General features: G+C 43.3%; 5 protein-coding genes across 12 annotated transcripts in view; 2 read left to right on the top strand and 3 right to left on the bottom strand.

The window, feature by feature from the left end:
• Positions 1-545: 545 nt before the first annotated feature.
• On the bottom strand, positions 546-6,388 carry surf4 (surfeit 4). Its single transcript, XM_037485174.2, has 6 exons — positions 6,106-6,388; positions 4,099-4,285; positions 3,559-3,635; positions 3,425-3,468; positions 2,322-2,508; positions 546-1,824 (listed from the first exon to the last, which is right to left on the bottom strand). Exons 1-6 carry the CDS (start codon positions 6,151-6,153, stop codon positions 1,558-1,560), a joined length of 810 nt encoding a protein of 269 aa, XP_037341071.1. The 5' UTR covers positions 6,154-6,388; the 3' UTR covers positions 546-1,557.
• Positions 6,389-7,439: 1,051 nt separating this feature from the next.
• On the bottom strand, positions 7,440-10,396 carry surf2 (surfeit 2). Its single transcript, XM_037484189.2, has 6 exons — positions 9,976-10,396; positions 9,684-9,835; positions 9,440-9,543; positions 8,745-8,927; positions 8,510-8,643; positions 7,440-8,395 (listed from the first exon to the last, which is right to left on the bottom strand). The coding sequence occupies exons 1-6, from the start codon at positions 10,282-10,284 to the stop codon at positions 8,306-8,308; spliced, it is 972 nt and encodes a 323-aa protein (XP_037340086.1). The 5' UTR covers positions 10,285-10,396; the 3' UTR covers positions 7,440-8,305.
• A 276-nt stretch (positions 10,397-10,672) lies between these two features.
• Positions 10,673-12,271, top strand: bbln (bublin coiled coil protein). Its single transcript, XM_037484190.2, has 2 exons — positions 10,673-11,055; positions 11,557-12,271. Exons 1-2 carry the CDS (start codon positions 10,977-10,979, stop codon positions 11,796-11,798), a joined length of 321 nt encoding a protein of 106 aa, XP_037340087.1. The 5' UTR covers positions 10,673-10,976; the 3' UTR covers positions 11,799-12,271.
• On the bottom strand, positions 12,119-21,063 carry ciz1a (cdkn1a interacting zinc finger protein 1a). The gene is made up of 16 exons (XM_037484187.2): positions 20,462-21,063; positions 19,791-20,044; positions 18,557-18,684; positions 18,272-18,471; positions 17,359-17,476; positions 17,132-17,219; positions 16,850-16,959; positions 16,654-16,733; positions 16,305-16,508; positions 16,015-16,145; positions 15,727-15,820; positions 15,487-15,600; positions 15,263-15,379; positions 15,019-15,097; positions 14,794-14,915; positions 12,119-14,557 (listed from the first exon to the last, which is right to left on the bottom strand). The coding sequence occupies exons 2-16, from the start codon at positions 19,961-19,963 to the stop codon at positions 14,060-14,062; spliced, it is 2,256 nt and encodes a 751-aa protein (XP_037340084.2). The 5' UTR covers positions 19,964-20,044; positions 20,462-21,063; the 3' UTR covers positions 12,119-14,059.
• Positions 21,064-21,213: 150 nt separating this feature from the next.
• dnm1a (dynamin 1a) overlaps positions 21,214-22,086 on the top strand; it is a 37,483-nt gene continuing 36,610 nt past the window's right edge. For 5 of the 8 annotated variants that reach the window (XM_062558827.1, XM_037484180.2, XM_037484182.2 and 2 more), the window contains exon 1: positions 21,219-21,658. In XM_062558827.1, coding sequence (XP_062414811.1) covers positions 21,498-21,658 — 161 coding nt within the window. In that variant the 5' untranslated portion in view covers positions 21,219-21,497. Of the gene's footprint in view, positions 21,659-22,086 lie in introns of all 8 variants that reach the window. The other 3 variants (XM_062558826.1, XM_037484181.2, XM_037484184.2) reach the window with 1 other exon arrangement.

Genomic DNA, 22,086 nt, shown 5'->3' with positions numbered 1-22,086 from the left:
TTTGAACTTATATTAAAAAGCTTAAATGCTGTAGCAACATCGCCATAATAATCTTTATGGGATCTTTCATTTTTATTTATTTACATTATGTTTTTTATCTCCGACTATATATTTGGTCCACTGCCCTCCTCGAGTGTTTGTTGAAATGTCTGTATTTTATGGTTTCCTATTGCCAATTTGTAATGAACACACATACAAGTACACGTTCCTGATTCAAATAAGCAGCCCAATGCCCCATGGCCATGTGAAGAATGGAATGTGTGCATTGCAGCATACTTTCGGTTCATAGTGCAATAGTAATAGATTGCACTCTAGTTCGGTTTGCTGTTAGCAATTGTACAAAAGTTTGAATACATGCGTTTTTGAGGTACCATTGCATTCCCTGCAAGCCAAACCAACTGAGACTGAGAAGCTGTGATGTCAAATGAGTCCTAAAGGGGACTGTTTGCAGCTTTATGCTCGTACTCCATTAGCTACCTAAACAGGGGAGAACTCACATTTGACTTTCACTCTGTGAGCACATAAAAAGGGCTGAAAACCTTGACCAAGACCGTAACTTTTTTATTTGAGCTTTTATTTCATCGCCACAAAGTTCCAAAATCAAAAAACAAGTGATCAAAAATACAATATAAACTTTTGAAATCAATACACTGAATATATTTTTGTTTATTTCTTACCCAGGGCAGAAAAACACTGAGCAAGCCCAGAGTCCTCTGGTCCTCTTTGCTTTTCTACATATGTTGTTTCATGTTGAACCTCCCGCTCCATCCCATCACATACAGTTCACTAGTTAGGCATTCGGCAAAGACGTACAGTACAAAATGGCAAAAAACAAGTCCGGGAGAAAACAACTGTGTTGAAACTGTCAATCAAGCATGACTGCAATGCACCCATTTGAACTAAATGTACACCCCCGCCCAACCAAACCCCCCCAAGTCAGTTGAGAGTGAAGATGCATCTTTGCGTTTGAAAGGCTACAGTTTGAGGAGAAGAAAAAAAAAAAAAACTGGAGAAATGTAACCTGGAGAGTCGAGGTGAGCGGCTGTCAATCAGTGCTCCAATTTGATAGACTCCGACACCAAGATCCAACAGCCAAAAAAAAGACAAGCCTCCAGAGGGGTTGAGGGGGGTGTACAATCTTCTAGACTCTATCCACTCTGCCAGTTTGACTCAAAAATATGAACATTAATCTATTATAACTCATGGCATGATAACCACAAAATACGATACATTACTTTAATCCCTTCTGCACACAGAACAAATAAACCGTTTAATAATTATGCACAATTTATAAACCTTATACTTTGAAATACATTAGGGCTTTTGTATTCTTGTTGTGATGGAAAACAAATCTGGCAATTTTTTTAAATTAAAAAAAAGAAGAAAAAAAAAAGAATAGTCCATAGATGGATGAGGTGGTATTAATGAATTAATAAACTAGAAGAAAAAAAACGTGTACCCTGGTGGGAGGAACGGGAAGGATGGGGGTCTTTGAGTCCCAGTCGTTGGGGGAAGTTAGTGGTGCTGCTCAGTCCTCTGATCTTAACCTCGCTTGGCCTACCACTCTTTCTTTTTCTCATCCATGGACACTCCGCCAGGTCCGAGTGCCACCACTAAGAGCAGACCACCAATGACCGAGGTGGTCTGGAAGAAGTCGTACTTGAGGAAGTCGTGCATGGGCTTGTAGGCGGGGACGGTCCAGAAGGCGTTGAAGTAGACGTTGATGGCGAGCAGCCACACGACGAGGGTCAACGCCGCGAGCTTGGTTTTGAAGCCAATGGCCACCAGAATGATGAGTGCGGTTCCCACCATGTTCTGCAGGATCTGTGAGACAGTTGAAGCAGGTGGGTGATAAGTTGCACAGTAGGATATACATTATTCACAGATGGGCCCCTGGCTGATGAGCTAGTTTCAAGTGGGGAAAGTCTAAGAAAAAACTGAAATGTTGCACCCTTATGGAAATGTGATAATCAATTTTTCAAACAAACCTAGCCCTCCACACAACACAGTGAAAAGGCGCCGCAACGCAGGATTTTTAATGAATGTTTGCCTGATGAAAGTGACACGATAGCAGACAGAGGGAGGGTGCCTTGTGTCACGGTATCAGGTGCTGTGGGTGTTGCCAAAGTGGCTTTATTAAACCTGGGAATGAGGACAGGCTGCACACCCCGCCTACTGGCTGAGAGTGAATGTGAGAGTAAGAGGACACACTTCTCATAAGTCTCCATATGTAAGTGAATCTGCACCATAGTCAAATAGCTTTTATTTTATGTCTCAACTGAATAATGTAACAAGGGTTATTATTTGTTGTCAGTACTCACAGAGAAGAAGTTGGAGTCAAAGTGCAGCAGAGTCATGAACATGAGCACCAGCAGCACTCGACCACCCAGCTGCATGTACTGCTTTGGCGAGCTCTCCCCCATAGAGGGGACTCCGGCGAACATGCTCTTTCCTTCCGAACGAGACTCGGCCAGCAGCAGGAGCAGACCCCCTCCGAGGGCCAGGTTTCTGGGAAAGGTGAGAGCATGGTTACTTTTGGACAGTGTCTGTAACCTCTGCAAAACAACGTTGTGAACACGGCGCGCAATCAGATGTCAAGCTGATCGTAAATAACCGACTGAAACCAGGACTGATAAAACCACGCTTTCTTAAAATCAAGCAATCCGTACACATTTTGTTCAATAACCCACTCGCTCAGTTTGTAACAGAATTGCAAATGTAAATCCCAGCACGGCTAATTTATTTTTGAAAAGTTTAAATACGGTATTTAAACTAATTCAACAGATCCATCATTAGTCACTAGAGCCACTCATTGATTGAACAACTTTGCCTTTCAGAACTCAAGTTCACCGTAACTTTGTATGAACAGCATTAAGATGCAAAAGTAAAGACTGCAGAAACACAACAATATGTATTTAAGGGATTTCTTTGATGGCCGATGACTTGTCAGGCCTGTTGATGTTTAAATAAAATCACAGGTCTTGGTGACTGTAATTGTTGGTGTCTGCTAAACAATTATGAACCATCCTCCTTCACTACTATAAAAAAGTAAAATGTCCAATTCTGCATTAGAAAAAAGCACTGCAGGCTGTAGAAGTCATTAAGATACTATCTCTATGTTCACAAGCAGGGAAATGCAAATAAATCACTGCAGAAAGCACCTGTCAGTGCAGGATTTACAATAAATGTACACACCCTTGGCAAATAATATTCTGATTTGGACCACACATTTGTATGACTACTTAAATAAGACACTGAATCAACAAGTTGGTATTCACTGATGGCTGTTTGGAAGACAATAAGCCAAGATACATATTCCAATAAATATAGAATTGTCATTAATTTGTTTAAAGAGTTTACTGTACTTTATATGTTCAAAGACAAAATTAAACATACAAAGATACAGATACATACACACACTTACCTCATCAAAAACTTGAGGTCCCATAAAATGCTGTATGCAACAGTCTAGTGGAAAAAAAGACATTCCAGATCAGATAACAGAAGACACATTGCTGAGGGAAATAAAAAATGGCATTGTAATGTAATTGTTTTCACCTGTAGCGCTATTATGCCAAATAGTCCAAAGCAGGCGTACTGTACAAAATTTCTACTAAGGATGAGGACACAACCACCTGTTAGGACAACAAAAAAACATTTAGGCCTGTAATGGCAGCAACACACAGGGTGTCTTTTCAACAACAACAACATGAGCTATGGATGTAGTTATTATTATTTTAGTTCCATCCATATAGAAAATTTAAGCAATAAAAACCACACATTTGACTTGTTTCTTGCACAGAAGTTCAACAGCTGTTCTGACATTAAGAAGGCAGTGTTGTAGGGGCTTTATTTGCCGCCACACTTTTCCGCAAAATTTGCGCAAAGTTTGAGGAGCTTAAGGATGCAACACTGCAACCGATTTGTGGGCAAGTGCACTGCCAGTCGGCTTCCTTTAACTAGTCATGTCAGTCCCCCATGAATGCAAGTTTGCACAACTTTCGGTCTAGTTTAATTATTTTTAATTATTAGTTTTGGAATCACACACCACCCAATTACCACAAAAACCAGTGACGTCATGTCTGGACCGTGACTTACCCAGCTGTCCTATGAGGTTGAGCAGCACAAAGAATGTAGCCAGGAAGTAGCCACAGCTCCAAGTGGCCTCGATGTAGTCCCTCTGCTCATTCCACTGGAACCACATGCGGATGCCATCTTCCAGGAAGGTGCTGATGAGACACAGACGCGCCAGGTGGGGCAGATACTGTTTGGTTATCCTCAGGAACTGCAAAACAGGGAGAAAGTAAAGAGGAACTGATTGAAAAACTGAGGTTTGAAGTGTAAAGAACAGTAAAAGGATGTAGTTTCTGATGCCACCCTGAGTTTGATTACAACAACATAACCAGGAAATCAGTAACATAAAGAGTCCATTACTTGAAGCCATGGCAGAGGTATCCAACGTCTGTTTTAGTAAGTAAAAGTACACCAAGTACTTTGCATTCACTTTTATTTTTGTCATAAATTAGACCAGATTAGTTATGTAGTTTTGTAGATTAGGTGGCGTTTGAAACATTACAAATACAATGTTCTACTCCTACATATTACTCATCTTTAATATTTAAGCAGTAAGACAATATGTTCAAATGTACTAAATAAACACATGATCAGAACAGATGGATTGAAGTTTATAAAGAGAGCAGGGTTGAAAGTTCTGTCACGGTCCACAGATGGCGAGACAGTAACAGGGCTCTACATCCCTGTTACAATTCTGAATGCTAAGTGCTTTCGGTGTTATCATAAGCTGAAGTACAGCAATTGTGTTGCACAACAGAAACAATCCGCCCTGCGATCTTCTCTCGAACATAATTAATGAACAGATCCTCAGTCAGTAGTGACCCAGTAGAGCCGCAGAAACGTGCCCACTGCCCCGCCTACACAGCCGTCCACATCAGCACTGCAAGACGTCAACAGCCTATCAGCGTCCACCAACTCCCACTGTGACTGCTACGTAGGACATGAATGGACGACATGGCAGCCAATACGAGCGAGGCCCTGCAACAGTCTGCAAATAGACCATTTTGGAGCAAGTAACACGTTAGCGTAGTACCCCATAGAGAGTTATATCCCCTTTTACCTGGGCCTATTGAGAGCTTTTTACAAAAGAGAACCAAGCAAGACTTCCCTATTTAAAATGTCATACAATACACCACACTCCTGTTAGGGGAGTTTAGGTCATCCGGTTGTAGTTAGATTGGGCAACAGAAAAACGACAGTATTTTGCGCCATGAACCTACACGAACTGCCTGCGGGACTTGATTTAAATAACGGTACTCCTCAAGGGATAAGACCAACATGAAAAAAGCCACGTAACTTCACAAGGATACAAAACCAAATATATGGAACTTGTCTGGATTGCTACAAAGGTCACATGCACACCTGTAATATCATATTTACATCTCAGCGCTCCTCCGAGTGGATTAGATGTAGTCGGAAACATAGCTGTGGCATGTTTAATAAAGTAAATGTCTACTTTATAGGGTGAGCTGTGTGTGGATGGACAGGCTTTGTCACGGCCACAAGCAGATATTAGGTTTAGGGAAGAAGAAAAAAAAACTAAATGCTTCTCTTACAGTGAGACACGAGCAATGGCAATCACTTAAATTAGGTTGTTGAATCACACGTTGACACATAACAGCCCATAACTCGGAGGCTTAACGGAGTGATTTCACAACTGCTGTCTGGAACGGTCTGGCTGGGATGCGGCTAATAAACAAGGCAGATACAGGCGACAAGCGTACCGGTTTAGCATTATTTACACCCGTTATGGTTAAGTCAGATAGCTTCGTTAAGAGAAAAATATCAGTTTCACTTTGGTCGCCGGGAATAAATGACGCTAGCGGATCCAACTGGAGACACATGACAGTGTGTGCCATTACAAATTAGCTGTCGTCGTTGACGAAATGACCGGCGAATGCAGGCAGTCGTGTCGTGTAAATGTGAAGATACGTTAATTCGCCAAAAAGCCGAACGTCACTTTAGGTTCTCTAGACAAACTAAGCTAGTTAGCGGCTAGCATGCTAACGGCGGTGCTACGGTCGAAGTTACCTGGTCCGCCACGTCTTCGGCTGTGCTCATGAGATCCTCCTGTCCCATGTTTGTGTAATAATGCGATTTTTAATAACTAAAGCTCAGCGCAACACACACTTTTTTGAATGTGTTGTTTTGTCGCAGGCTGCACTAGGACTGCTCCTCCCCCCCCAGTTAACGTTATTTACTTGAAAGATTTTCCCGATCGGCTGTACGCAGAGAAAGGCCGCCTCCGCCCCACAATGCCCCGCGGTTAGCCGAGAGAGACAGAGCCCCCCCTACATGCTACTGCAACCGCTGCATGCCACGTATACTCGTCCGTCCAGGGGCTTGACGCCGCGACGTGCTGCGAGGAGGCACAATTATTACAAGTGGATCCGATCTCAATTCATTTTTTAGACTATAATTAGTAACTCGTGTTCAACCTGGCAGATGCTGCACACCGTCATGTAGTCCGTGAACCGCGTATAGATAGTTAACGTGCAATTCTCATTTCTTCCTTATTATTATACGGTCTCATAATCCTTTATTAATGAAAATTACGATTATGAGAATTCATTTTAAAGAAGACATTTCACATATTATATTTGAAGTTGATTGACGTATTACTTATTTTCTATTTTCTGACTACTTTCCTTTCAATTACGTTGTGCCCTTTAATGGACACAATTAACCTGTTTTTAAAAGTATGATCATCATAAATAAATAGGAATTTAACTGCCTTTTGTTGGTTTAACAAAATGAAATATTTGAACGTGTAAGTGGATGAATGAATAAAGAAATTTCCTCTACATTTCAGGAGAAACCCACTAAAGCACCCAAACAAAGAAACTTCAGAAAGGTATCATCAGCCTGCAGAAATTTTGGATGGTTTCCTTATTCAGTTAAACAACTTAATCCAAATCCTCACACTTAATAACTAGAACTTGACAAAACAGCATTAGATGAAGAATATTGTCGAAACCAACATGGTTATCTTGGTTAAGCGTTGGGGTTGAGCCATTTCTCTTATACTGGAAGTAAGAGCAAACATTCCCACTTTTGGGGTTTTGATGATGTTGATGGTGAGGTCCATGCTGTATAGGTATGCAGTGAAAATCCAGTGAATGTAAAACCTTGTGGTCTTTAAGATGCAGGGAGAACTCAATAACTCAACAAAAGTCAAATGTCTTCAACCAGATTATTTTCTAATTTAACCTTTTGCGAACGAATAACTGACAAATATGTGGCTGTTGGTGACTGATGATATCCAAATAAAAAGGATGAACTGCCACAAGAGCCATGTGAAGGGGAATGTGGCAGAAGCCCGATGGCTTGTTGACTGTAGAGACCAAAGACACAGAGAAACTCTTTTAAACGTGGACTCAGGTTAGCCAAGCAAAAAAAAACATGATTTTACAAACTGTAGTTTAGTGTACACTATTACAACTGATGTAATCTACTACTAAATGTCAACACTGTTAAGACTAGAAATGATGTGCCATCAAAATTGATGTACAAGATATTTCAGAATCATAAATTACACTTATAAATCAGAAGAACCTGTTGCATCGAGCGCCAGGAGACACAAAGTAATATTATTTCTTGATTGAATGTTTTTTGGCTCAACCTGTTCACCCTGAACTTATTTATTGTTGCACGGGAAGAGCTGTTGTCATAATTATGTTTTTCATGCTCTACCTTCAGCTAGTCTATACTATAAAGACCCCTGTGAGAAATGTCTAAACCCCATAAGAAATTATATACAAAGAAAAGTAGATGTCAAGCTATATTTCTTTCTTGTGAAATAAATAAATTTATTTTATGAATAGTACTTTGATGTCACATGACACAGCTGCCGTTTGTAAAGGTCTTTCCTATTTCTTACGCATTTTATACCTATTCTGGTAAAAAACAACACACAAAAAAACCCCACGATGTTTTCCAATCCAAACAGTTGTATTTTATATCAGCACATCAGCACACCTGGACAAACCATACAACACAACTCATCCAGTCGACAGTACGTCACGTGACCCAGCCTCTTTGGAACTTTGCAGCATCACACCTTGGTAAACAAAACTTTCATATGCTGAAAATATGAACAATCTACTGGATGTTCACCTGTACTGAACTTCAGGCCGGGTCAGAGAGGAATACTACTCCAAACTAGAAGTGCAGATTGGCTCCCTGACCAATTAACAGTTCCAAAACCACTGTAAGAATGCCGTTCTGCCTGTTACTTTCCATTTGGCACTTTTCCAGATTTCTTACGCCCCGATTTGTTGTTATTATTTCTGAATTTCTTCTGAAAACCACCGCCTTGTACCTGAAAAGGATACAGATGACAGCATTAATGTCAGTGAAGGAAATACAAATGCCTTAAGTGACGGATATTTACACCAATTCCACACAAAATATGCAATTTCAGATTCCTACAGACCTTCTTCCGTTTCTGCAGGCCCTGCGATTCCACCTCCATTTCCTCCTCCTCGTCTGTCTTGAAGTCGTCTTCCGGCACATGAGCAACACCCTGCTTCTCGTCTTCAGCCTCGTTTTTCAAGGTGAACATAGACGCTGTAGAAACACACGACACAGCAAAGTCAGGCAGCAGGCTCATGACGGGGCGGCCAGACCACAGTAGCCATCGTTCAAAGGGAGATACTTGGCACACTGACGAGGGTAGAGGTCGCTCAGGCTGTCTTCTGAGTCGCTTTCATCGTCGTCACTGGATGAGGGTTCCCACGACGTACTGCCTTTATTCGAGGGCCTCTCGCGAGTGTCGTCTCTGGTGTCTTTGGGCCGTTTTTGTTTCAGCGCGGCTGGAACGAACTCGATGCCTTGCTTCACACACTCGTCATCTAGGGAGACAGGTCACGTCAGCAATCAAGTCGACCGCGTGAAATGTCCAACATATTAGTGGTGGGCTGCAGTGACATTACCAATGGAATATTATAAAAGCTTCTGATCTGGGTGACGTTTATTCCAATTGTCAAAAATATCCGAGTCAGGGTGCAAACACACAGCTTCATGGAGGACAGACATTAAGTAACATTAAGGTGTTTTTTTAAGCACCACAATACTATGGCAACACTGAAAAGAACTGAAGCAATATCTTGTCAAGATTGAATCAAAACTCTATGTGACTATTGTGACCTGATAACTGCTTGGATGGTGTGGAGATGGCAGTGGTGTCGTTCTGACTTTGTTCATATACAGAGATAGGTTGGAAAATGCCAGCCAAGCGAAATTGCGAGCGATAGCTTTGATTTCCTTCCTGAACGGTGATGGCGGTGAGCATCACAGTGTACGCGCGCGTCTTCTTAGTGGGTGGAGGAAAAGTGCAGAGCATGTAGATAAGCGATGCACTGACATTTGCAGAGGGCCTTCTTGAAGCGTTTCCCGTTGACATGCCTCAGGACATGATGTGGCTGCCGGTTGAGGTGCCTCAGGGTCAGTTTACAGAACAACTGCTTACTGGAAAAACAAGACAGGAGGCATCGGAAAAGTTACACAACGAGGGGCAAACTGTGGCAATTTGTTAACAAGCATCGCGGCCGTGTCAAGTTAGATAAGGACGGTGCAAAGGGGACAAAACCTCAGGCTCGTGTCCTTACGGTTGTTTGGTGCTCGGAACAACATGAGGTTCATACTGGCTGTAGTTGAACTCTGCGGCTGCACTCAGCGTCACGTATTTCCTCCCTTTAGTGAATTTCTGCAGCTCCGCCAGGTTGCATGGCATCTCGTGGCCGTTCAGAGTACATTTGATCTGAAAACCACAAAATACAGTTTTAGGAGACGGCGCGAGTCTTCGCAGTAGACAGCTCGTGGGAATAGCTAGCAGTGCGGCTAGCATAACATCCCACGGCAGTGGGGACTCGTGCAGTGAGATGGATGTAGCGGGCGAACCTTTTTGCTATCTGTAAGCTGAAGAAAAGGGTGGTTGAGGAGAAACGCTCTGATGTCTGCGGCTAATTCGTCCATGGCGTAACAACCCTCCAAGGCAGACTTTTCAAAGAGTTTGTTGATCGGTCCACGCTGACAGGAAATGAGTACACGTGGGTCGTCGTCGCTGATTCTGTCACATGATATGTGGCGCCATCCACTGACCATGGTGCGTAAGGTCAGAATTAGGAATTCAGCAAATATGACGGTATCTATCAAACAACAATGAATTTGCGGAAACCGATTTGGCAGTAATAATTCCCGGAAAATCATTAAATAAAATAAAGCAGAAAATTAGTATTATTTAACCGAACACAATACATATGCTACTTCAGCACAGAGCCGTCATTGAAGTCTATATATGTCACTATTGTGACAATAAACGGCGTGAACTGAGGTAACCATACAGTTTAAAAATAAGTATTTATTGGCTTGTGTCAGGCGTTAACAGGTCAGCTGACTGAGATCATCAGACAGCCTCGGAATAACAAAGAAGGCAACTTCAGAGGAGGGCTCACTCTGTTCGTTGTTCCGGGAAGATTATTTAAGGTGTAGGATTTAAGACTCTACTGATCTCGATTTCTTAACAGAGTGAGTGCTCTTGTGAGTACTACAAGATGATCTTTACAGAGTTTAAAGCACCGCCCACAGATTTCCCAGCATTCAACACGTCAGTAAACAAATACCTGACGTTCGCCAATGACAACTGTCAAGCTAGCTAGCGCCATCGGAGACTTCCTCTTGGAGTCCGTAGTTATACAAACTATTTAATAATACGGCACATATTTAATATTAAGTTCACGTTAGTTCATTATTTTGCTAAACTGGAACCGTTGCTCATTAGTTGGCAAATGCTACCTAGCTGGCAACCTAGCTAGCGATTGTTAACATTCGGCAGCTAGCTGTAAGCGTGACACTATTTGTAATTAAGTAACGTTCATACACGTGAAGGTTTAAGGTTGATTATGTCTGGACCAAATGGAGATCCAAACATCTCGATTGACGAGGGTATTATCAACGACGAAGATGATTTTGAGGACGAAGGTAATGCGCAAATGAGCTTCAACTGTGGAGATCCCTGTTCAAATCCTTTTTCTAATTTGCTCTGTCAGCAAGCTTCTATTTGATTACAACGGCCTTAAAAAGCAGTATCGGTCCATATTTTCCTCAAATTTGGATGTATTCTTTATGAAGTTGTGTAGGGTATTTTAAAATAAATATGCAGTAATTTCTTCACAGGTTAAATCTACTTTTTATTTTAAGATATCTCGCTTGGTCTTGACCTTGAGATTGATTATGGGTGTGAAAATGTGTGCATCTCAAGCTCTGAGTGTGTTTTCCTTTTCTGTCTGTTCTAGACATGTAGACATTGTTGTTTATGATTACGCATAGTCAAAAAGTGGTTTATTGTGACAGTATTAATAATGGGGGGGATTATTTCTAACATCCTAATGGCCTTTTTTACACTGGAAATGCATTACTGTAAGAACAGTTTTTCCACTTCGCCTGGCAGAAGTGACTGATCTCTCTGCTGCATATCCACAGAGTATGAATCCATCAACTCCATGCTGGATCAGATTAACTCCTACCTCGATGACCTGGATGATCGCAATGATTCACTTAATGGCAAACTGCAGGAACTAATGGAGTCAAACCAGCAAGCCAGGCTGGAGTTCAAGGCCCAATTGCACAGCTCCCAGACCCAAGAGGAGCAACATCCTGCAGACGGGGATCCCTCCTCAGCAGTCAAGGAAGACATGAATAACGACGATGAGGATTCCAAATGAGTGATCGAAATATTTAGTAACTCCTCACTCTTGTGTATAACATTCCTCGAGAGTTCACCCTGATCTCAAGCATTTGTCTTCTTGGCCAAATAGGGTTATAGTTAAACTTCTTTGTAGTGTGCCGATCCATTTGGTGTAGATGTGTTGCTTTGTGATAGCTCATCTCTGCGCCTGGTTGATTCATCCCAAAAAGTAAATCTGCAATACTACAGACGTGTATCCAATTTTATCTGCAGCGTGACTGTAAATATATCTGTTAACCTGTTATGGCTGTGAGTGAGCTCATGTGTTTGTGTGACTTAGCCACAAAGTCAAGTGTGGGAATTGTCAGACATTTTAATATAAATTAAAATGATACCCTCCAAACAGAAAACAAAAATCCCAAAATACATACAACTTTCAGCAGTTAGAAAACACCAGTTTGTTCATCTCAATTTAGTTATTAGCTGAATAAAAATACAATAACAAACTTACAGCTGAGTTTCAAATGATCCTTTACTTGTCCTTGTTTTTCTCTCTCTTCTGTTCTGAAAGCACAGTTTCATAGAACACGATGCAGTACTAACCATGTGACAGTCACCACTATGACTACAAGAGCTTCTACATGCATCATACAACCACCGATTGTAGTTTAAAACATCCTCCAATGTGTCCAGCAAAGCACAATAGTCTTGGATCCTTGTCTGATAAAATGCATGGACTATAGATATACATTTGTATAATCTGTAACAGGGATAATCACCCAATGGGACTGCTAGTCAAAATTTGAAATTTAAGGTTTGCCCAGGAGGAAGAGTTCCAGACACAGCACTGTTTCTCATTCTCTCATGACGTCCACTGGGATTCCATCTATCCAGTGTACAAAGCCAACAAAACATTAGGAAAACAAAAGCAATGCAATGATTAACTGAAAAAAACAAGCCCCTACTACTAACTGCATTCTCATTCAATGGAAATGAAATGAACCGTTTCAGTCTAACAAGCTCTAAAATAGTGAAAATAAGCAAAATGCACACGATGCAGTTTTGTCCATGAATGCAAGGTTTTCCTTTTTTTTTTTTAAACGCAGATGTGAAATCTTTTTTACGACATGATGCCTTGAACCTAAGTTCACTTTCATCCATTCCAACACTCCTTAAACCACTCGCTCTAATCCTTCAAATCGGTTACATTCTACGTCAGCTCACTAAAAGCATTGTAAGCAAGTTGTAAGCGACGTTGAAAATGTCTCCGCTTGAAGGTTGTATTCATTATTCATCTAGCTCGCTAGACAACTAGCAAATCTGACTATCAACACTCTGATGCTGGAGGATACCAGGGTGGGAAATTCACTTCGGTATGAAAGCTTCACAGACCGGTAAACAGTAGATCCGCCCAGCTTTTCTTTTCTTAAACCCAGCTTCCTTTAAAAAGCCTGGATGCCGTTCATTTAAGGAACAAACGCAATTCCAGCAATTTTAAGGGGCATTAGCATAATGGAGTTAAAAAACAAAAATAAACATAACCTGATTTGTAAATATGGTCGAGGTAACTCAATAAATGAAATTGATTCCTCATATATCCGTTGCCTTGCATTTTTAGAAAACTCACGCCTCACTACTTATTAAATAATGTATAAATTAAATCTGCATTTAGCTTCTATAACTTTGACATCAGTGTCCCAATCCCATTCTACTTGAGCAGAGTATTATTCAAATACAATACCAACAAGTCTAGAGCCATGCCGGTGGCTCTGAGCACATGAGTGTGTGTGTGTGTGTGTGCCAAGTCACTAGGCAATTCATCCAGTAGTTTTTACTTGGAGGCGCTAAGAACGCCTTTATGCTCAAAAAGTTATTTTTATCTGCGATTTGTGTATTTTCTCATTAAGGTAGTTGAAAGGAAAAGGTTTTGTTTAGAGCTAAATGTGCTTACGTTAAAATGATCTAATTTTGATCATTAATCTCAAGTGGAGGCAGGAGTTGATTCACTCAAGAGCAACAATGACCTGATGGGAGCCAATATTAACATACTATCCCACCCATGACGGATTTAACATGTATGCGATAGCCGCCAGGTGTTCATTTCCCACCCTGGGAGATCATCAAATAAGAAGTCATGTTTACACTGTGTACCATCACTCCTCCTATTCCTGTTGTGTGCTTAACCAACATGGAGAGAGGCAGGACTGTTCACTTCTTTGTCTCGGTTTGACGAAAGCGCCTCTTCAAATACTGACCCATCTGGTCCTAGAGGTCTCCTCTTCTTTTCACATCTTTGACTCAGCGTCTGTTTGCGGCCCTCCCTGACCTGCGTTTGGATGTTGTTTTTGCCTTCTTTTTTGCGGGGACAGCTTCCTTCTCCTTTTCCTCCTCCGCAGCGGCTGCTGGCGCTGACTCCGCCTCTTCTGTGCTACCGGCGGACGGCTCAGCTGGACTCTCCGGAGCCACGGAGGCCCGGGACGTGCGCTCTTCCTCCTCCGTGTGGAGGCAGATCTCCTGGTCCGTGCTGCCCGTGCCGGTCGCGGCCTGGGAGTTTTGCTCGGGTTCAGCCGGTTCCCCCTGTTGCTGGCTTTCTGTCTTCATGTTCAATGGGCTGAGTGCAACGATGGGATTCATGGAGTTCAGGTCCGTCCCTAAACCAGTGCCATGAGAGTGGGAGTTTTCAGCCAAACAGTCAGCGGTGGTTCCCGTTGGAGGCCTGAGGCAGTCTGCAGCTAGCGGAGACTCTCTGGAAGATTCAACAGCTGCACCCTTTTGACTTCGCAACTCGCTGTACTTCTGAGGAGAAAGCATACAAAAACAATGCAAATTTGATACGTTGTAATATTCAATCCATTAAGGATAACCCGCATTGAAGCACCTTAATCTTGCAAGTGGGTTAATGCACACCAGCTCATCAAGAGTTCATGCATACTTGGATAGTAGCTGTGATCGTTCAAATAATGAAACAAATTACTTAAACAGAGAGAAACAAGAATGATTTACAAAGGCGAGAGAAGTCATCGAACACCAACCTTGAGGTTCTCAAAGTGATTCATTGTTTTGCAGTGGCCGTGTAGGGCAGAAGATTCAAAGTGATAAAACTTGTTGCAGAGTCTGCAGATAAAACCTGCGACTGGTACAAAAAAACCGGACCCTGCGGGAACACGAGGAAAGTTGTCACTTCGTTGTTAACCCAAATACAAACGCACAAGCAGAGACCACATGAAATATTCAGCCCCTCTGGAGTCATCACTTACCGTAGACTGTGTTGGAGTCGTACTCCTCATCGCTGGCAATGTCATTTGAAGTCACTTCCATGTCGCGGGACCAGTCATCCTGCACCAAGTCACCAGAGACACAGTAAACAACTATACCACAACAAAATGCTCCAACTATGAGTACCAGTAGTGTTATTTCAGGTCTTATCCAAACGTGACGTTGAACGTATATCCTCCCAAATGTCTCATTGGAGGAAATTATAAACAAGTGTATTCAAATCACCTGTTCATTTGGTCGTTCCTCCTTCATCTCACTGAACTCTGACTCCTGCAATGTGAAGCCCTCTGTGTCCGGGGCGCTCAGCTTGCCTAAAGCCTCGCAGTCGTCCTGTTCCCCGAGCTAGTCAACAGCAGCACGCTCAGTGTAAAGATTTGATTTCATCTTTACTTAAGGGGGGAATAATTGCTTGTTGTGTAATGTTTTTAAATCACTCTGGACACGGATACCTTCTCCACATTGTGCCTGTGCTCCTGGGACTGCAAGTGCTCCGCAAAGATCTGGGAGGTCCTGAAGTGTTTCTTGCAGACCGTGCAGGAGGAGATGGCTGTTCTGCTGGAGATCTGAGGAGAGAAGAAGAGACACCAGATCATTGTGGATTATTCAGATGTAAAAAAAAAAGCATTGAAATACTTTATCAACTCAACATTTACGGCATGGAATTGCGCCAGTTTATAAAGTGGCTTTACTTTGTGCTCCTCGGTGTGATGGTGGTCCATGATGCTACAGGTGAAGTGGGTGTGACAGGTTGGACACCAGTGCTTTGAGTCTTCTCTCTTATCTCTGCAGAAAACACAGATCAGTTAGAATATTTATTGCATGGATAATTTACTCTTTTTAAAACCAACTCCTGAATGATACCCTTTAAGGTAAGATAAAAAGGGTTTAATTATCTCTAACCGTTCAAACTCGATATATTGACTCTACCAAAAACTACAAAACAAAGCGAAAGCATATTTGTATGTTTTGAAACGTACCCGTCTTTGTTTGCTTCCTGTAGAGACTCCTGCACTCTGGGAAGCAGGGTGACCAGACAAGCGTTGCTCATATGTTGGATCTCCATCATCCTCTGCTGGTGGGAAACACTGTTCATATGACTCCTAAAATTCTAAAGAAGAAAAAAAAAAAACAAGATGGAAGAGAACAGTTCAATAAATTAGCCAGAATTATTTCAGCTTTTTGCACATTCCCGACCACACTATCATCTATTTACTTCTGCACATACCATTTACTTGCGTATCTTAATGAGTGTGCACATTTAACCTACTTGCTGGTTGTAGCAGGTAATGCTACAGAGATAGCAGTAAAACTTGTTGCCCTCCACCACGCCCTCCTCTTCGTACTCCTGGTTCTCGGGTGAGGCCGGAGGGGCAGCTTTACCGTGTGGCATCTCCTCCGGGAGTAGATCAACCTGCTGGTCATCTTCACCCAGCTTGCCAGACGGGGACGGTGCCGACAAGCAGCTGCTCGCCTACAGAGAGATCGCAAACCACAACTTAATCAATTGTCATACATGAAATAAATAAAGCGGAATATGAAAAATACAACCTTTATACAGGAGGTTGACAAACCAGCGTTGGGCCCAAAATGACATCTCAAATAAAGTTTCCTCTCACCTCAGCAACTCCGCACTTCTCCCGCGCCTCAACCACATCCGATCCCCGCGTGGAGCCTCCTTCTTCCAGAATGAGGGAGTCTGGGAAAAGAAGAAAGGGAACATAACAAACCTAAACTAGAATACATTTAGATTCAATTACTGCTCGGTGAAAAAGGTGTATTTCAAACATTCTACTCTAGTTTTCTGTGTTTTACCGTCAGGCTGGCCGTCCTCTGGGTCGTTGGACTCAAAAGACAGAACTTCCCCATCTGTATCTGCAATGGGGAGAGACTCAACAACACATTGGTCTTTGGGTTCCTCTGACCTGAGAGAAAAATAGCCAGAGTCAAAGAATAAATATTGAGGAGGTTGGGAAAAAACTGTTCGTCCCCCCATTTACAGTTTTCGTTTTGCTACTATTTTTACTTCCATGGACAAGACTGTCGACACGGTCAAGAATTCTCCAGCAGAACTACATTTCCAGTCATTTTTCCTACCCATCTGTCCTCTGCCTCTTCACTTCAGGTTCTTCAAGCTGTTCCTCAGAGGGCTGTGTGGGTTCATCCACTCCTCCCACAGCACCATCTGTGGTTAGAAAAGATTTTTGGAAACACACAAGGTAGGCATAAGAAAGGATAACCATCGATCGGCTCCAATACTGCACACAACACGCGCTGTATCACCGTCGCCCATCAGCACGTTTCAGGGCTGTTTAGCTCGCTACCTGTGTTGGTCTTGTCACAAGCTTCACTGGTGCTGCCGGCTGCTGGTTGGTCGTCTGTGCTCCCTGAAGCCATGTGGTCGCTGTCCCTTTTCCTGTCGGGCTGGCGAGCTGCGGTGTCCTGCACAAGGAGAGGGAGGACAGGATTACCGATCAAAGTCTGAGAGGAAGGTGCAGATTAGAGAATTTAACAAAAGCACCAATCAGACAACTACAATGTTCAACAACGTTTGTTTTTTTAATAGCTGGATATAATTGGGTTTGTTGGGTTTTGAATATGCACCAACGGGTTTGTTGACAAATAACTGATAATAGCCCCTGCATTTAAATAATGTTGTTAGATTTAATGACAGTTATTACAATGATTTGAGAGCTTGGTCAACTTGTTGATGGCTGGGTCCTAACCAATTGTACCATCAATATATTTTATACACCCATCTCTTGCCCGATGTTGGGCCCCCCGCAACCCTGTACGAAGGATAAGCAGCTTTAAACTGACTGAGAACATTTTCATTTACAAATCAACTCTGCAAAATCCAAGCATTTAGTATATTATGACATACAGTCAACATTTACATTGATTAGCCAGAACTTTGACTCATTGATCAATTATTTCTGCTTTATATTTTTGCATTTGGTTCATATTGCCTTCACTACCATGAAATGATCTGCTGACATTTTGGCCAATGGTTTGCTGCGTGTTGTTCTCTCATCAACGGTCGTCCACCCTGGTTTCTTTGAGTGACCATATTGAAATCACCTTCAATTGCGCTGACGTCATTTCCACTAATTCTGATTTAGTCAATCAAACCTTGCTGCATTTGTCAACTGTGCAATTATGGTGTACAGTAATAGCTTGAGAAAAAGTAACCCACAAAGTGATTGTAATCAATGTAATGGGGGCTGTTGTAATTACTGCAGCAGTGATGGAAGAGGCCGCTGCGGTGTTGTTGTAGTAGCGAGCATGCGGGTGGAACTGCCGACCGGCTGGGTATCCCATCATGGGGGACTTGATGGCCATCCCCATGGGAACTGGCCCGAGCAGAGAGGACCTGGACCCAGCAGTGAAGAACTGGTGGAACTGCTGTCCACCCATCCTGAAGCCCCGCATGTTACCTAGATTGAAGCAAAGCATGGAACAAAATAAGCATAAAAAAACAGTACAACCCTCCCTGCGTGTTCACTATAATCCGAACCATACCCTGCATCTGTTGCATCAGGAGGGCCCCCTGCAGCATGGGATTGGGGGCAATAAGGGTAGTCTGGGTTGCCTGGCACAGGTTGACCATCCTGGGGGGAGGAGCTCCCTGGGAACCAACAGGAATAGATCTGCACAGCAAATAAACAAGTGTAAAACAGCTGGCCGGGGACAGCAGATGGAAATTAGCCTATCTGGCTAACTCACAGTACAACTGTTGATTGGTGTGTACTGTCCCTGCAAAATAAATAAATAAAATAACTTAAAAATGCAGCATCATTTACCAATAATAAGCCTCAGACAAGCCTGCGGGATACACAGGGGTTGGGTAAAATCATTCTTCTTACTAACCGGGAATTCTATTTGACACATCTGTACCATTTTGAATTGATCTGAAAACGCAAAAAATACAAAGTGAAAAGCCAAATGACTTGATATGGACATGTGCGCACAAGGGTTTTTCCTAATTATAATGCTAATGTGCAACCGTGTTACAGCTCTGACATGGATTAACCTTTATCAGAGGGCGTCTTCCTTCCATATTTGTTTTAAAGCATTACTCAATGACCTTTAAACGGTGTTCGAAATCAATGCTCGTACAATCTCAAGCGTGACCTGATATAATCACATGCTGAAAAAAAGGCAGTGACTGAACATCCAACGGTTTCATCAAAGGACAGCATGGGAATGTGTCCAAAACAACAGGTATGATATGGAGGGCTAGTCTGATAAAGCTTTGGCCCACCCTCAGGACAAACACGAGGTCTGTATTGTCCGACCTGAGTCTTGATATGGATGCAAGATCCAGTAAACAAAGCGGACAGCTATCGTGACACACGGGGTTTCACTAGAGAACTAGAAGGACTGGCCAGTAGTCTTCGTATGAAGTGTTTTTGAAATGCTCCTTTGGGCAGGCCAAATAACACGACAATAGCCTGATGTTTTTTTTATAAAAGATTCGCAAAACATCGCTTGACTACCGAACAAACCTCCAACGCAGAGGAACCTGCGAGCTGTTAGGGTTAGAGTTATCTTCGGTCACAATAACAAACCGAATGTGTACAAAGCCATGCCAGTGCTGCATGGCTAACCGCAGCGGATTATCCACGTACACCATCATAACAACAAACCGTCGCACGCTCATCTACCGCCGGCCACGGACCTCTCTCCTCCACCCCCCACCCCCCTCCACATGGAGGCCCATGTCAAATCCCCGGTCTCGAGTTAATGTGCTTACCGTTGTGCCTGGTGGTGATGATGGCCGACATGGTGCCCCGGAGGCGGCTGGGGAGGCGGAGGCGGAGGCTGCTGCTGGAAAAGTTGTTGTAGCTGCCGCAGGTGCTGGTGAAACTGTTGCTGCTGCTGTTGCTGCTGCTGCTGCTGGTGATGGTGGATGTGCGGATTGAACATTACGGGCTTTAAATTTCCTCCGTTACAGCGCGCGGAGACGCAGCAGCAAATGTCTTGACGCTCCTTTCAAGTTAAATAAATCTGGATGGAAGGGAACAAAAAGGTGTGTCATAATGTGGCCGGTGTCTTCGTTGCAAAGACACACTCGACAACAATGCGCATCTTCAAAGAACAGGTCGCCCTCGTATTCCGTGATGTCAACTGACGTTAGCTAGTGCTAGCTAGTGCGCTAACAACAATTTACTTTTTTGGTATTTTCTCAGTTCCGTTTCGTTTCACACAACCAACTCGTTAGAGGGGCCGGCATGCTGTTTAAATCCAAACCCAGTGGAAATATTGCGACGGTAAATTAACAAACTACACCTGATCCAAAATGAAATACGCTAACGTTTCATTAGTCTCCGCTCACACAACAAGTTAGCTTAGCAACACCTCGAACTAGCTAGCTAAGTCGCACATAAACCAGCTGCGCTTCCTCGGGTACTTTCTACACTTTACCTTAGCCCCGCTCGTTACGATTTCCTTTGCCAAGTTAAGTGGCAATACGTGAGGATTATCCGACTAAAATCACAGCACACGGTTGAATACGTCCTCTCAGTCCCGGGTGCAACTCGCATAAAGCAGAAACCCCCAACCAGCGTCTCCAGTGTAGCTAAATTATGGCACTCTGTCGCCTCCGTGTGGCAGTCCGGAGAACTGAAAAAGATGCACGCCTGCCTAATATACTGTATGTAGCTTTTAATGTATTATCTATATTTTAAACGGCTAGATTTTAGTTCTCAAACCCAAATGACCGTGGTAATGTAATACATATTCTGCATTGCGTTATCTAATAAATATTTCTGGCGTGCTATATATATTTACGATGTATAGATAGATGGAGAGATGGATGGATCGATGTGTAGATGTACGGATGGACCGATAGATGGACAGATATATGGATAGATCCACGCATATGCTTGTTGTGCATTATAAAAACAAACAAGCTGTTACAGTGCCCTCTAGCCCCAGTCAGTGGCGCTCACAGTTTCAGCACCATGGACAGATCTGTTCCTAATTCCCTGTCACCTCTTGGAATCGAAAATCGAAAATCAGTTTTGAATTAAATACTCTCAATGAAACCACCCCCCCCCCCCATCCCCATACACACACGGTTTGATGTAAGCTGCACAATATGTCAGGCAACTACTGGGAAAGTAAACCGGTGACACGCCACCGAGCGGTGTGCGTGGAGAACTGCAGAGATCTCTCCTGGGGGGGGGGAAATACAAGAGATCATCCTCATCCTCCCCTGCTGCTGCTGCGCTCGGGTGCAGAAAGAGTGCGGACTATACGCGCTGGAGCCCCCAGCCGACATTGTCCGACACGCCGAGGAGGCTCAGTCCATACTGGGGGGAGGGGGGGGGGCATATTGAAAAGTAAAGACCAAAAAAAACACCCGCCCTTTAAGCGTAAGATCGGCGAGGAGTGGGAAAATAAATCCCTCGCTGCTCCGACAAGGAAGATACACGAAACCCCCCTTGGCGTCGCAAAGATGGGGAACCGGGGAATGGAGGATTTGATTCCTCTGGTGAACCGCATGCAGGATGCCTTCTCCGCCATCGGGCAGAACTCCAACCTGGACCTGCCGCAGATCGCCGTGGTGGGCGGCCAGAGTGCGGGGAAGAGCTCGGTGCTGGAGAACTTCGTCGGGAAGTAAGTGGCTTTTTTCCGGGCCGCAGCTCGTGTTGGTGGTGCATCGGATTTTTTGTTGTTGTTGTTTCACACCTCACGCACATCCAGAAGTCCCCCCTCCCGCTCCCTTCCTGTTGTTCTTCAGGCAGGGTCGGGATCCACGAGCCCTATCGTGTTGTCACGTTTTCTTTTGCCACAACACCGAGGCGAGGAGATTATTTTACAGCTAGGCCTACATAAATCCTCACCGAGGTGTCTGTCGACTGATCGATTCAGGGATCAAACCGACGACTTCACATGATAAACCACCCCTGGTCACGTTCTACACTTCATACCGTGTCTAAAATGACACCATTAAATAATGACATCATTATTTCAATGACGTCCGTCACAGAAGCTCACTTCCTGTGCAGCAGATACAGTTGCAGGCAGGATGTGTTGTGTGTTGC

Source organism: Pungitius pungitius, chromosome 18 (genome assembly GCF_949316345.1).
Source record: "Pungitius pungitius chromosome 18, fPunPun2.1, whole genome shotgun sequence".
Classification (NCBI taxonomy): domain Eukaryota; kingdom Metazoa; phylum Chordata; class Actinopteri; order Perciformes; family Gasterosteidae; genus Pungitius; species Pungitius pungitius.
The sequence above is the reverse complement of the archived record's forward strand: the minus strand, read 5'-3'. Positions and strand labels throughout refer to the sequence as shown.

Bases quoted from the DNA above. Each gene is read 5' to 3' on its own strand.
- bbln (XM_037484190.2), top strand. From the start codon at position 10,977: ATGTCTGGACCAAATGGAGATCCAAACATCTCGATTGACGAGGGTATT. The intron at 11,056-11,556 runs GTAATGCGCAAA...GCATATCCACAG, and splicing joins AGATGATTTTGAGGACGAAG to AGTATGAATCCATCAACTCC.
- surf2 (XM_037484189.2), bottom strand. From the start codon at position 10,284: ATGATTTTCCGGGAATTATTACTGCCAAATCGGTTTCCGCAAATTCAT. The intron at 8,644-8,744 runs GTCAGTGTGCCA...GTGTTTCTACAG, and splicing joins CCTGAGCGACCTCTACCCTC to CGTCTATGTTCACCTTGAAA. The intron at 8,396-8,509 runs GTCTGTAGGAAT...TATCCTTTTCAG, and splicing joins GCCTGCAGAAACGGAAGAAG to GTACAAGGCGGTGGTTTTCA.
- ciz1a (XM_037484187.2), bottom strand. From the start codon at position 19,963: ATGTTCAATCCGCACATCCACCATCACCAGCAGCAGCAGCAGCAACAG. The intron at 15,098-15,262 runs GTGATTTGAATA...GACTTGGTGCAG, and splicing joins AGGAACGACCAAATGAACAG to GATGACTGGTCCCGCGACAT. The intron at 14,558-14,793 runs GTTGGTGTTCGA...CTTTCTCCTCAG, and splicing joins ATCACTTTGAGAACCTCAAG to AAGTACAGCGAGTTGCGAAG.
- surf4 (XM_037485174.2), bottom strand. From the start codon at position 6,153: ATGGGACAGGAGGATCTCATGAGCACAGCCGAAGACGTGGCGGACCAG. The intron at 4,286-6,105 runs GTAACTTCGACC...CCTGTTTTGCAG, and splicing joins CCGAAGACGTGGCGGACCAG to TTCCTGAGGATAACCAAACA. The intron at 3,469-3,558 runs GTGAAAACAATT...TTTTTCCACTAG, and splicing joins TTGGCATAATAGCGCTACAG to ACTGTTGCATACAGCATTTT.